This window comes from Phocoena phocoena, chromosome 1 (genome assembly GCF_963924675.1).
Source record: "Phocoena phocoena chromosome 1, mPhoPho1.1, whole genome shotgun sequence".
In the NCBI taxonomy this organism is placed as follows: domain Eukaryota; kingdom Metazoa; phylum Chordata; class Mammalia; order Artiodactyla; family Phocoenidae; genus Phocoena; species Phocoena phocoena.
Genome location: NC_089219.1, coordinates 27245508 through 27260666, shown reverse-complemented (window position 1 = coordinate 27260666; position 15159 = coordinate 27245508). Strand labels below are relative to the sequence as shown.

The 15159-nt window shown below is 50.4% G+C and overlaps 1 protein-coding gene across 1 annotated transcript in view; it reads right to left on the bottom strand.

Moving 5' to 3' along the window:
* Positions 1 to 2893: 2893 nt before the first annotated feature.
* Positions 2894 to 15159, bottom strand: part of C1H1orf94 (chromosome 1 C1orf94 homolog) — a 35908-nt gene continuing 23642 nt past the window's right edge. The window contains exons 5-7 of the mRNA XM_065895757.1: positions 12092 to 12169; positions 8270 to 8469; positions 2894 to 2969 (exon numbers count right to left, since the gene is read on the bottom strand). Coding sequence (XP_065751829.1) covers positions 2894 to 2969; positions 8270 to 8469; positions 12092 to 12169 — 354 coding nt within the window. The remainder of the gene's footprint in view (positions 2970 to 8269; positions 8470 to 12091; positions 12170 to 15159) is intronic.

The window sequence follows — 15159 nt, the reverse complement described above, 5'->3', positions numbered from 1 at the left end:
AGTGAAAGCCCAGAATCCTAACCATTAGGCCACCAGCGAACACCCTTACCTCTGTTTTGATCTGTGTCTTTCTTGTTGGAGATTGTCCATTTCCATTAAACATTAAGTCTTTAAAAGTTGATTGGAAGCTCTTTGTGAAAGGGCATAATCGTAGGGTAATTTTCATTGGTACCTCCAAGTGCCTTTGGGGCGTTTCATTTTCTTCAGAGAACCCTCCAAATTCCTGCCTCTTGTGTAAAGTCTAGCTGCTGGCCTTGGGTGTGGATGTGTATTTCACTTAATGCCCATTTTCCATCAGTACCCTCATCTCCACAATCCTTATGCATGGTCTGTATGTTCCTCCAGAGAAAGTACCTCCTATCTCCTATAGAACTGTCTGTGGCGCCTGGCTTTGTGGGGCCAGGATAGGAGCTACTTCTAATAACAGCCCCTTGCTTTCATCTCTCTTCAGTCCCATCTTCCATCCTCAGCATCCAGCACCCCCTGAGAACTTCAGGTTCTGCAGGGAAAAATGGTTTGCTTCTTGTCGATTGGCAGACATTTCAACGTGCTCTTCCCCTCCTCCGCGAAGGCATTACCATTCCTCCACCACGCTTCTGCCCTTTTATGCAGCAGATGAAGTTGCTGGCTTCTCCTAATTTCATTGAGAATGGAGTTCGTATAGATGTTTTGTTTTGGGGTTTTTTTTGCTGTACGCGGGCCTCTCACTGTTGTGGCCTCTCCCATTGCAGAGCACAGGCTCCGGACGCGCAGGCTCAGCGGCCATGGCTCACGGGCCCAGCCGCTCCGCAGCATGTGGGATCCTCTTGGACCGGGGCACGAACCCGTGTCCCCTGCATCGGCAGGCGGACTCTCAACCACTGCGCCACCAGGGAAGCTCTGTATAGATGTTTTCACTCTCCTTCTTACTTGGGGGTAAATTTCAAGAGAAAAGGGACAGAAACATCTTCACCATCTTGAAACCACAAGTGTACATGAAGTACACATTAAGCCTCTATTAAGACTACATTATCCTTTAATCCTCAGAACTATTAACATTACCATTAGTAGAACTGAGGTTCAGAGAGGTTAAATTCTCTGCCCAACATCAGAGTTGGAAAGTGGCTAAGATCCCTTGTCTGACCAAGGGCAACTCCCTTATTCTCTCCTGCCCCCAAGCACTCTGAGATCCAGAGATGGTGGTAAACTATGGTCCAGCCTGGGTTAATACCTAGAGGTACAACCTGAGGAAGCCCTTTGGGGAACAAAAGAGCTCCTGCATTGGTGAGAACTTCTAACCAGTGTCTCTCAGTCAGTGGAGAGTCTAGACTGTTAACCAAGGATATCAACAAGAAACACGATGTGCTAGAAGTGGGGTGAGCCTTGGGGGAAGGGGCTGAAGAACTCAGGGGGAAATCTTAGACTTAGACTATGGAGAAAGGAGAAGGCATAAGTCCTAAGAGAACTTGGGAGAGAAATTGGTTTCCAGGGACCCAGGAAGAAAGGCCAATTGTGTCACACTGTGAAGGCAAGAGAAATGCTCTTGTGAACCCTGGACTTGAGCTCATCCCAAGACACTGGTGACGTACAGAGCCCTAGCCTCTCACTGCAATCAGGACGGGGCTGCTAACGTTCCCCAGACCTAGCCCTCACTGGCCTCAGCCAGGGTGGGCCCGAGCTTCCATATGAGTAACAGGACTGGTAATACAGCAACTTAGAACTGACAATGTTGGTCCATCTGTATGTGCATGGCTCATTTTTTAGACCCAAGAGGAGGTCCTTACATTAAACCTCTGTTAAATTTCATCTTATGATGGTTTGCCAGAGGATAGCACGTGGGTTTCATTTCATAGACTGTCCCTGATCAGTGATGTCTGCCGGGACCACCTTAGGGAGAATGATTCTGTGACTTTGTCCAGGCTCAGGGGATCAGCTGCTTAATCATGCCTGCCATGGGTGTAGGAGAATTACGGTATATGTGTATCACTGACTCAGGCCATCTCCTCTTCCCAGATTTGTGTCCTCCATTAATGTGATCAAGATGCTCTCAATGTCCTCCTTAAAGTCACTGATAAAAGCTGATTGAGAATGATCCAGGGACAGTGCCATTGGGGGCAGTTCTGAGATTGACCTCTAGCTTGGCATTGATCTACAATGACTGGCTATAGTCTATCACATTCAGGATTATTTTTAGAATTGATTTTCAGGCCACTTTTTCCCATCTCATGTCCAAGAGAGACTTTTTCTGTAACCGCCACCTGGATAGGGCAGGGCAGGATGTACTTCCTCTACATCAATTCCAGAGATGCATAAACTGGGCTATTGAGAAGTGAGTGGATCACAGAAGAGAAGAGCGAAGCCCTCAAGTGTATAATCCCTGGGATCCCTTATTTACAGAGCAGCATTTGGAGGACTGTAGCCCACGGTGTCTCTTCATGTCCTCAGTAAACTTTGAGCCTCATGGGGGAAACAGGAGCAGTGAAGATCACGCAGAACATTACAGAAAGTAACAGGCACACTTCATTTCAAGCAGCTCATACTTTTATCAGAAAATACAAACTTTCTAAATTAAGTGTCTTATGTCTATTTTACCAACAACAACAAAAACAAAAATCACTCATGTTAGCTAAATACAGACGCATATGTGGATGAGCAAGTGAGTATGAATCTGAGGGGTGTGTGTGCAGTCTGTGCTGTGTGTGTGTGTGAGTGTGTGTGTGTGTGTGTGTGTGTGTGTGTGTGTGTGTGTGAGTGTTGGTCCATGGATGCGCCTGGCCTCGCTGTTTTCTGTCTGTGACCTGGTCGGAACCTTGGCTTTCCAAACTTCATACCAAGCTGTTGCAGAATCCAGAATTCCAGAGCCCTTAACCCTGCTCCAAGGGCTAAGGTAGGAGGAGGGAGATGAGAAGGAGATCTAAAAATGTATGCCATTCCCACTAGAGGGAAAATAGGGGCTGTTCATCAGGGGCCCACCGGATGTCGAGCCGAACCTGGAGGAGAAAGAAAATGACGTTGTGATAGAATTCCTGATGTCGGCAGAGATATTAGGGAAAGTAGTATATTAATTTTGGGGCTGTCAAAGACTGGGAAGACCATGACAGGCTTGGAAGCTGAAAGCTTTAGCAATAATGTAAAAAGTTTTGGCTCTGGGAAAATAAAATATTGAAATGATACAATTGGAGGACAATAAAGAGTTTCTTCTGCCACTTCCTTAGGTCAGGAAGGCCCTGGCAGCCTGTAGGGGCTATTTCCACCCAGCCTATGCTCTCTCCATATCCAAGACCAAAGACTAAGGAGCCTGTCTGGATCTAAGCACCTTACCTGTGGGCCTGTAGCCCCTCTACCTGCCTTAGAGGACCCTGTGTGTCCCTCAGGAAATTCCACAACATCAGAGAGCTCATGGCCACGTCCTAGGGTGAGATCTCAGAGTCTGGACAATCCCAGGGTTCCTGATCCCCTTCTCAGCACCAAGCTAGATCAGACCCTGCATTTCACACCAACCTGGCAAGTAAGCACTGAAGCATCCCTGACTGCCTGGAACTCTGCTAGACCCTCAGGGAAGGAAGTGCCGAGAAGACTTGAGCCTCACCCTCCGAGAGCAGGAAAACACACCCATCTGCTTTTTCTCCCTGGCACACTGCTAATTCATACTTCAAAAGAGAGTTCAAAAGCCATCTCCTCTGTGAAGCCTTCCCCAACCTCTCCAGATGGAATCATTTACTCACACTTGGGATCCTACTGCAATTTCTTTCCCCATCTGCTAGGATACTCCGAGTGAATGGAACAGAGCTCAAGACAAATTGCGACAGAGCAAATAGCTAGATAGAGTCTAATCCAGGGATTCTCAGTCACTTTTCAGCTGGGCGGAAGCATATTACAGAAGATGCTCACATTCGTGGCGCCCTCCCATGAATTGATGAAGCAAAAAAAGGGGGGGAGGGGAAGAAGCAATGGGAACAAACCAGTGCACTAATTTGTAATGCCTCAGCTGGTATGTTGCTCGCTGTGAGCAGCCATGGACAAGCGAGGCTTTGGGTTGTTTGAGTCCCTTCTCACAAAAATAAATTTCATGAGAGCAGGGACGCTGTCTGGACTGTTCACCATTTGACACTCAGCACTCAGGCCAGGACCTGGCACCAGGTAGGTGCCCGATAAGCAGTTAATGTCTGTGGTAACCCCACCTCTTCTGCTCTTTTTCAAAAATCATATTGGAAAAGAAACGATTAAAAGTGATGTTATCATAAGGACACTCTGAATTCTACTCACGTATAAAATAAAGGCTGTAACCCATACTCGAGTATTTAATAATTACCTGTAACAAATTACTCATGACACACCTTGTATCTGATTGCCACACCCCACACATCTGAGCCCTTCATGAGGAGAAATTCTGATCAGATCAACTGCCAAGGGCATGGTCTAGACAGGATGTAAACTAGAGGGCCAGGAAGAGAGGTAATCCATGTGGACTATAGTTATCCAGGAAGGCTTCCTGGAGGAAGAAGAGGGGCTTAACATGCTTCACGAGCATGGTGAACGGTCCTGGTTTGCCTGGGAAGGTTTCTACACTGTCCAGTAATAATTCCAATCTAATTATCATTTGCGTTCTTTTTAACTCTCAGATTTATTGTTCTTTGGAAGATACATGGTATTGTTATCCTGCCCTGATGGATGTGGGCAAACGGACTTGGCAGAGGGCAGGAAGGGCCCCCCTCCTCCTTTCCTGAGAACACGGAGGCCACCTACTCCTTCCTCTCCCGCCTCATACAGTTTAGTCTCTTGGTTCCTGACCCAGAGGAAGCACTGAGGCCCCTGGTCTCCCAGGCTAAACTCTCCACCTACGCCCTTGTACCCCTCCCTGACCCAGGCAGCCTCTCCTGGACCTTGTTCCATCCAGCACAGCTGGTAAACCTCAACTCCACCCCTGTGCCCAGTGCTCCCTACATTCCATCCTACAGTGCCCAGGTTTTCTTGCCATACTGTCATCCCTCCCTCTCTTCTCCTGGCTCCCTGACTCCACACTCTCCTGCTTTTCCTCCCACCCTTTAGATCCTTTGCAGGTGCCTCCCCATCTCCCCAACCCCTCTACATGTTGGAGACCCATGTTGGAGATCTATGTACATGTGCTCCCGGGCGATCTCATCCCATCCCGTGCCTTTAAATAGCATTTATATGCTAATGACTCCCAGATTTATATTATCAGCCACCACTTCTCCCCTGAGCCCCAGACTCAGACACCCACTGCCTATCAACTGTTCCACGCAAGTGTCTAACGGGCGTCTCAAATTTCACACAAGCAAAACCAAACTCCTGATCAACAGAACCTTGTTATCGTCATCTGGACTCTAGAATTTTGGCACTGCCAATCACCTGGACACTCAAGTCAAAAACCTAGGACTCACGCTCGACTCCCCTCTTTTCCTCATTCCACGTCCAACCATCATCAATTCCCATCAGTTCTACCAAGCAAATAAATCCTCCACATCTTTTCTCTTACCTCTTTCCCATGGTCACTGCCCTAGTCTACGCCACAAGCACCTCTTGCTTGGCTGGCTAAAAAGGCTCCCATCCTGGTCCCCTCCATCAGCTCTCACCAGCCAGCCCACTCTTCGTATGTCGATCAACACCATCTTCCTTACACAGAATTAGGACATTCATGGCCTCCCGCCGCTCTTCCTTCCCTCGCCTCCCAGGCCCTGCCACCTCTCCGATTTCAATTCTGCCCGCTCTCTCTCCTCCACTCACCGTGCCCCAGCTACATTTCCCACCTCAGGGCCACTGCACTTCCTATTCTTTCTGCCCAGACTGCTCATCACCCATATATACACATGGCTCATCCTCTCGTTTTATTCAGATCTCGGCTGCAGAGCGGTCCCTTATTCCCTCCCCGCTTATCCCTTGCACCTGACATGTGTGATGCTTCTTTATTTCCGTATTGTCTAGTTCTCCTCCTGGAATGACAGAAGTAAACACTTTGTCTTGTTCACTCCAGTAACCAGTGCCTAGAGCAGTGCCGGGCACGCAGAAGATGCAACAAACGTTTTTTGAATGAACGAATCATCCCTTTGGGGGACACGGGCCTGCACTCCTTGCCTCGCTTTTCTGACCTCACTTACCCGGTCTTTCCACCCTCTCAGGCCACCATTCCACTGCGCTGACTGCCGCTACTCCCCGTCACTCTCCTCCTTCGCCCACGGTGTCCCCAGCTGGCTGCAGGCTCTCTCCCACTTCTAAGGCTGCTCCTTCCTCAGTCTCCTGCTCACTTCCTTTCCGCTCCTGCCCCTCTGAAGACAGCCAGAGACCAGGTCCCAACCCTCGGCTCTCACTGTTCCCAATCAGTGCTTACCCGACCGCTGAGTGCTGAGAACTTGGGACCACACTGCCTCCCAAGGACAGCAGGCTCTGGCTTCTGCAGTAACTCTCTCTTCCCTCGAGCCCAGAGTCGCAGCGTGCAAGGGGCACGTCTGCTGGCCTGCAGGTAGGCTATCTTCCCTCTGCAGTCTCATCTACTCTCACCTCCGGGGAGGTGAGAACCTCTCTTACAGACCCTGCAGTCACCTCCAGACTACGCCCTCTCTTCCCTCCCGTTTCTCTCCCCTCCGGCCCATCAATTCACTGCAACGTTCACAAATCCGCATTGAATCCCCAGGCCTACCAGTCAGAGCCTTTAATAATCCAAGTCCAGCCTCCCTTTTCCTATTTTCCACCTTGTTCAGGGATAAATCTAATACCTCAACCAGATGCCCTTATTCTGCAGGCCTCAAGCCCACCACGCACCTTCCCACCTGAGGGCCTTATTCCCCCAGTCGCTGCTCACTGGACCCTCCCCATCCTGCAGCTCTCATTGCGCACCCAGCAGGGATCCTCCCTCTGTCCTCGGGACACTTGGATGGCCTTCACTTTGTCACGGCATTAATATCATTGTGTCCCCTCTCATCCACTCTCATCTCTGAAGGGATGAACCATGTCCTATTCACGGACGGTGCCCCACAGGCTAAATTCACCGTAACTATGTGAACTGACACAGCTCTTTCCAGGCTGCGTTGGAGGAACACATCATGATATGCTCTACAAGAAAAGGGGAAAAAGGAGAGGAAGGAGGGAGGGAGGGAGGAAGGGAGGGAGGGAGGGAAGGAAGGAAGGAAAGAAGAGAGGGAGGGAGGGATGGAGGAAGGGAAAGAAAAAGAGAAAAAAAGAAATAAGGGGTCATGGTTTTATATTCAAATGACACTATCGACCAGCTTCTTGAATGTTCTCCATGAACCCTAGTAAATGAAATAATCTGCAAATTCCAACAGTTAAGAAATCTGTTTACCTTTGTTTCTACCTTTCTTTTCCCAAACAGACCTGACTCTGGAAACCTCTTTCCAGCATTTATCCCTCTATCAAGACATTCATGGGAAATACTGATTGAAAGGGTCCGAGTCCAGGACACCCGGCTGACCGACACTACAGTGAGGGGCTGTGATGGGGAGGAAGGGAATCTATGTCAGGTTGGGGAGTTTGGTCCTAATCCTGTAAAGGGAGGTTCTCAAGCTGGAGCACACGTTCCCCGGGATGTGCCTGGGACACCTGGATTCTCAGGACTGACCCGGCACCACCCGCCTTTCAGAGCATCAGCAGAGAAGGTTTGGTGGGTGGGAATGGCCAGCTGCGCGATGTTACATTAAAACAACAAACACCAACTCCTCACTGACCGGCATGAGAAGTTTGCATGGAACTGTCAGCTAAAATGTTGAGTCTGTGTTGGCTGTTGGCTGCTAAGCTCCTCTCCTCCGCTGTTTGGGGTATTTTGGGGGAAAAGCGTAAGCAGCCTGATAGGCAGTGAGAGGCCCTTCAGCAGGGCTGGTTGCGAACTCACTGGGCTGTTGGAGGGATTAGCCTGGCAAGGAGCTCAGGAGGCAGTAAGTGGGGGAAAGAGCCGTAAGATTACCTGGCCGTGGCCTGCTGGAAACCAGGCAGATGGGGAAAGGCATATGCATCCCGCTCCACTACCTGTCACCTGCTATGGGTGGTGCGCTCCTCCACTACTGGCCATGCGGCTGTATTTCCGCACCAAGCTGAGGACCCCAGCCCCGACTGGGCCTGCCGAAGGGCCCTCCCCCAGGCCCAGATCAGGCTCACCTCCACATCAGCTCCACCCGGGACCCACAAGGCACAGGGTCTGCCCTCCCCACAGCCAAGGAATATATGTACCAAGAGAGCAGCAGTGAGGCCCAGCGCGCCCACCTCTCCTCTCCAGCGGCTTTCGGGATATGAGGTGAATTTCCAGTGTGGGCTGAGGACTCACCCATACGCCTGGGGGAAGGGGTACTGCAGCCCATCTCCTGCCATGGGGGAAGGGTCTCGGGGATTTCTGGCCAGCTTCTGAGGTGTCCTCTGAGGGTACGGATAGTTGGACTGGACGAAGGGGATGTAGCTCAGCAGGGGGTTGTAGGAAGAGTGGAAAATCTGCTGTCCCATCTGCTGTGGGTTGTTGTACGGCATCACCTGCATGGCAGAGAGGAGACAGGGGCTGGAGGAGAGGACAGAGGTCCAGCAGAGCCCGCTGCCACTGAACATCACAGTCCCCCAGCCCTGACCCTAACCTGAGGCCCCACCCCTCAGCCCCTGTGCCCCTCAGTCACTGTGGGGTGCACAGAAGGCAATGTGTTGGACGGGGAAGAAGCACAGGGCTCAGCTTCTATATGTGAGACTGGTAAGTTATTTAATTTATCTGTGTCTCAGTTTCCTTATCCATAAAATGGGCAAATGCTATCTCCATTGTATGGGGACTGAGTCCGCTGAAATAAGTAGAGAGACTGGCACATAATAAATAGCAAAGGAATATTATTTCCATTCTCTTCTCTGTCCCCTGCCTTACCCTCAGCCAATAACCATCTCAAAAGCCCCTGGTTCATTTTTAAGTCTTTTACCATCTCAGTAAAGGTTGTTGGGATGTATACATCCCTGGCTTCTAGCTCAGGATCTCAACAGACCCCAAGTCCAAGACAGCTCTGCCCAGTGGAAATTCCTGTGACGGGTGATGGAAATCTTCTGGGTCTGTACCACCCAATACGGTAGCCACCAGACACAAGTGTGGCTATTGAGCGCTTGAAATGCGGCTAGTGGGACTGAATTTCAAATTTTACTTAGGTTTGATTTCAGTGTAAATAGCCAAACGTGGCTGGTGGTTATGGTACTGGGCGGTGTGAGTGAGGAGAAAGGCCAAATGGGGGCACTGCGATTGAGCTCAAACCCTAAGAAAAGTAGGAACTCGTTGGGTTTGAGACCACCTGGATCAGACCCCCACCAAGAAGCAGGGCTCATACTATGTTGCCCCTGATGAGGCAGGAAGCCCACCTGTCTTTATTTACTGATTTATCCTTGGCCCTGAGACGGTGCCTGTCACACAGTAGCTGCTCGATAAATATATGTTAAATGGATAAGCGCAAGAAAGAGAGACAGAGAGGAGGAGGGAGGAAAGAAGAGACTGCTAAGTGTCTGCTTGAATATCTAAAATGACAGGGAGCTCATTACATCGCGAGCGCTGTATTCCACTACTGACAGCTCCAAATGTCTTGTGTGGAGCTGACATCCATCCTCCTGTGTGTTTCGGTCAAAACTCGGGAAATTTCTGGATTTCCACTTTAATAGCAAGTCTGTAGTCCAAGCTGCTCAGGGGTTGGGCGTACTGACTGCCCTTTCTCACCCTGCACACCCTTATCTAATTTAAAAAGATGACAAAGGTTAGCGCTTGTTAAGTGATACCAAGGGTGTGCCAGGCCCTTCATGTGGATTCTCTCATTTAAAGTCCAAACAGCCCTGTGAGGTAGGACCATGAGGATCCCCATTCTAGAGATGAGGAAACAGGTTCAGAGAAGTTGAGCAACTTGCTCAGTAAGTGTTTCCAAGCGTCTGAGATTTGTTGGAATCCCCAGCGTGGCAAGCCCAGAGCCCACGGCCCTGGACTGTACCGCTATGCCTGCTCCCTCTGGAAGCCTGAGCCCCTCCCTCCTGGCCCTCCCCATCTTTCCCCCAGTGGACAGGTAGGATCTGGTGACACTGGACATGGGCACCAAATCCCCAAGAGGGTGAGCTGAAGGTCAGAAAGTGCCAAGGGCTCACAGAGAGACCCCAGGAAGGCACCTCCCAAGACAGACACCAGAGGGTCAGCGTGGCAGAAAAAAAAAAAAACCCTGGTTTTCACAGTGAGGGGACAGTCTTGGACCTGGGAGGAAACTGACATGAAAGAGAAGATAGGGTTCCTAGAGCTTATGCAAGCTTTATGCAAAACTGTATCCTAACTACATGTCACTGATAAAACAGAGCTGGGTATAGGGCTCTGGAACCATCTCCAAGAAATCCTCTTTGCTGACAAAAGCAATGATAGAGCGGTGTGCCCAGAATGCCACATCTGTATAAAAATGCTTGTATAAATTGATATCACTGGAAGGATACCTAAGAAACTAATCACAGTGATTGCCTCTAAGATTTTAAAAATTGTGTACCAGGTTTTTATATTACTGTTTCAAATATATGCACTTACATAACTTTGTCTAAAAGCATTCACTTTGGAGCTAGGTGGATGGAATCACTGCTCGTGGGGTGGAGGGGATGAGACTGAGATTCTGTGAGCCTGACTGCCTCATCTCAACTCCATCGCAGGACGCAAAAACTCCTACTGCTGAAAGAGCAGTCCTGGCCCACGTAAGAAAGTAACCTACACTTATGGGCCCTTCTCTACCTTCTGGAACATTCTAACATCCTTCAGAGGTCAGAGGTGCAGTTTGCAGAGAAAGGGTAGGGCTCCCCGGGGAGGGAGGAGAGGTGGAGGAGTCCGCGGGTTTGAGTGTGGGTTTGATCTGTCCACCTGATTGTGGGGTTGCAAGGCCAGCCTGAGAATATGGCCGGTCCTCAGCTCCTTTCCTCACGCCCCCATCCCTGCCCCTAGATCCTCCAAACCTCTGGAAGTGTTGTTTTGTGTTTTGTGTGTGTGTGTGCGTGGGCCCACACGCATGCAGCTTGGCATGCACGTCTATAACTGCACCTTTATTTGTGTCTGGGTGTGTGTTTGTATTTTTGTCTCTGCTGCTTTATTTTGATACCGTATTTCTGTGTGTCTGTATACGAGAGGCAGTAAGGCACAGTTATTGGGAACATGGACCCTGAAGCCAGGCGGCCCCCAATCTGCCATTGTGCTACTGTCGAGTAGATATTGACCCCCGATCTATGCATGGGAGTAGAGGGTACAGGTTCAGCCAACAAAAATATATAACACCCAGTTAAATTTGAATTTCAGATAAACAGCAAGTTTTTCTTTTTTTTAGTATAAGTATGGTCCATGTAGTATTTGGGATATAGCTCTGCTAAGACATTATTCACCATTTATCTGAAGTTTAAATTTAGCTAGGTGTCTGGTATTTTAACTGACAAACTGACATGGAAGGGATATGACTCCCAGCCCCACTGATGCTGGGCAGGCCATGTCATTTGCTTTGGCCCGTGGAAGGCAGGTGTACATTACCATGTCCCAGCTCTGAGCGGAGCCCCTCAGAGACATTGGGTGTTTCTGCTCAGCCCTTCCGCCATCCAGCATGGCAGGAGCAAAAGTGACTGTATCTTCGGCACAGGCCCAAAAGGGGGACACGTGAAACAGGCCTGAACCCAATCCCAGTACTGCTCAGCCAGCCTGTGGACCCGTGGGTAAAAAAATAAATATTTTATTGCTGAAAGCCTCTGAGACATTGAGGCCATTTGTTGCCACAGTAAAAGCTAACTTATGTGTTAACTTGATAACTTTGGACAAATTATTTAATCTCTCTCAGTTTCCTCATCTCTAATCTATAAGGTAGATTACAGGGTCGTTCTGAAGGTTAAATTAATGCGGGTAAGGCCCTTAGAGAAGGGCCTGGCACACAGTAAGGGCTCTGTAAGTGCCAGCTAGTATTATCACCTGGGGACACTGGTTTGTGTCCACATGCATGCTGGTGCTTCTGTCTGTACTCTGGGGTCAAGCACGGGCCGGAAAGTGTGGCTGGTGACCAGCTAGACAAAGACAAGGGAACAGACATCCTTCTGACCTGAAGGCCTTTGCGGAGCTGAGACAGAGGCGAGGAGGTCAGCTACTCACCTGTCGGGAGTAACACCCCAGCTGGGGTTGCAGGGTCTGCTGGTAGGGCATCCTGGCTGCCTGCTGTGGGTACAGGCCCTGGGGAGAGAAGGGGGAGGCTCAGTGCTGTGGGGCGGTGGGCTCCCAGCCAGAGAACAGCAGCCACTCAACTCAGCTTCCAGCTCCCTTGCCTGGACCTCCAGACACGTTCAAGTCCGTCCCACCACACTACTGGCCAGACCCACCAGCTGCCTAGTCCAGCTGGAGTCAGGTCGAGCCAGCAGCACGCCTCACACCACACAGGAAGCCCCTGGTTAGCAGGATTCACAGGCTTTTTGGTGAATATTTAAGGCAAGAGCTTTAGGAACCCGCCTGCCTCTTGAATTCCAGATCTGCCCCTTAGTGTCTGTGTGACCTTGGGCAAGTCACTTCACCTCTCGGAGCCCCTTTTCCCTTGTCTCTAAAATTGTGTGTGCTCAAGCCTGCAAAGCCTGTGAAGGTAGCCAGATTATCTTTGTTGCTGTCTATACCCCTTTCCTAAGTGCCTTTCCCCAAAGCCCATTCCTGCCCCAAGACGTGAAGTACCCGTGTACGTCTGTGTGCATGTGTGTGCTAGCTTGCCTCCATGCTTATTTAAGCACATCTGCACGTGTGCTTCCATTTGTGTCTGCAGCTGTGTGCTTCTGTGTACAAATGTGCAGCTATGAACCTAGGTGTATTAGTTTTGGTCTCTGCTTCTGTGCCTCTATCTGCCCACACGTACACCTGTGTCTGTACCGGATGATGAAGACTGACGTGAAGGTAAATGAGTTAATCCATCTAAAGGGCTCAGAACAGTGCAGCACGTAGTAAGGATTCTGCCACCACCTCTCACTGTCACCCCCTGCCCCTGCTACTCCCACCACTTGAAGAGGCTGCCTGGCAGCTCAGCCCGACGGGAAGTAGAAACTTTATTCACAGCTCTGTCCGGGGTGGCCTTAAGTGTCCATGTGCGCGCACACACACACACACACACACACACACACACACAGCAGAACTGCCACTGTGGATGGGGTCAGCCCATGACCCCTCCAGTCCCAGGCTGCTTCTATCTGCCAATCCAGAGTTACCCCCTAAGAACCCCCTAAGATGCAGTTCAAAACCCCAACCCCCGCCCAGACCGCATGTCTTTCCAGAAGATTCCATGCCCCAAGATGCTGCCTCCATCCCGGGCTCGGCTTGTGCCAATCGTCTAAGTGTTGATGGCTGAGGCTGCCCTTGACGACTTCCTCAGAGCCCATGGGCTCCTCCTGAAAGGCTCTGAATCCCTGGTGTGGGGTCCTAGGGAAGCCCCCCAGCTCTCTCAGCGCCCATCCCCCACGTCCCCGAGAGAGCACGTCCTTTCAGGGCCCTCCTTGCTCTCCCCTGTGCACCTGCACTTAACCGTGGCTGGGCCTTTCCCACATCCACCAACCCCTTCACCTGAAACCAGTGCACCTGCTCGCCTTTCCTCCAAGCCCTGCTGCCAAGGCAGCCCCACTCACCACCACGACCAGCCTGTGACCCCAGGCGTGGCCTGAACTGGGACAGAGGTGTCAGCCGGATGGAGCCGCCCTGCCTGTTCCCAGCCCCCAGTGGGCTCCAAGGCCACATTCTAAGTGTCCCTCCTCTGCTTCACTCCCTCCCCATCAGCGCTCAGCTCTGCTTTCCACAGCCACCCCCCCAGGGCGCCGTCCTCCCCACGCCCGCCTAGGTGAGGCTACCCCTAGGATCCATGACCCGCCTGTCCCCGCTCTGTCCTGGGGTGGATTTTCAGGAGATGATGCTGTATTCATCAGTGTGAGGCACACTGTATGACCTGGAGGAGATTTCTAGTTGTTCAAATTGCAATTCTGTAAAATCACAAGCGAGGGTAAACACACATTCATTCCTCTTTGCTTGAGGCCACGGCCTCTTCCTACTGCCCTCCCTCCCTAATTGGGAGCAGAGTTCCTTTGTGTCACGCAGCCCAGGAGCCCCCGGAGCTCCCACGTGCTGGGGACTGAGTCTTCCACGGCTCTGCGTCCGTCCACAGTGGAGCTCTGAGTAAATTGGATTCGGGACCTCATTTTTATTAACTCCGAGCAGGAAAAGAGGCTAGGATAGACTGTTCCCCATTTCTCCTCTGTGCCTTCTCAAGGTCTGCTGAGCTCCCTGACACTGTTTCCTAGGAAGATCAGGGCTGAAAAGTAATCATAACCAATATCTATATCATACTTGAGATTTTACAAAGCCCTTTCCCGTGCATGGACTCCATTAACCTGACAACTGACTCAAGTGTTTGCTGCTGCTGCTGTAATTATTATGAGGCCATTTCATAGGTGAGGAGACCAGGGCTCAGAGCATTTGAGTAACTTGCCCAAGACCACACAGCTTGGAAGCAACGCAATTCCCTTAAACCCAAGTCTGACGATTCTAAAACCTGCTTTCTTTTTATCATATCAGGCCTCTTGATTAGCCGACTTGAAGCCTGATGGCATTACGAGACCATGAGGACCCGGGAGAAGGTAAATTACCCTGTCCCTTGTGACCACCTGGGAGTGTCCGTGGGTACAGCCAACTTCACCTGGGCCTATTCAGTGTCTAAACTGCTGCATAGGACCCAGGGGCCCTACCAGCCAGGGCCCTTCTGCCCAGAGGCCCAGGAAGCTCAGAGTCGGCCCTGTGATTCACACATCAGCATCTCTAAAGACAAAGGACTTCATGCTGGAAAAATATGTCCAAATCTCACCCACTCCAAAAGTCAAGTCAGAAGAAGTTCACGTAGCAGAGAGAAACTAGCCCCTCTTTACAAAACAGACCATTGCAAATTAGCTTTACATGGTGAGCCCTGTGGGTGCATTTGAGAGTGAATCGGTTTATACCAAATAAGATTATGCAATTGTTTCTCTCTCGGGGGTGGGGGGCGCACCATGCTGGCTTTGGATTTGTCCCTGACTCGTACTGGACGCCGAGCTTCCTAGTCATCTTGGAATCACCTCACCTGAGTCAAGGCCTATACTCAGCGTGAAGCAAGGGTTTTTGTTGTTGTTTTTTTTTAATTACTTAAATGAATGAGGAAATAAATAAAT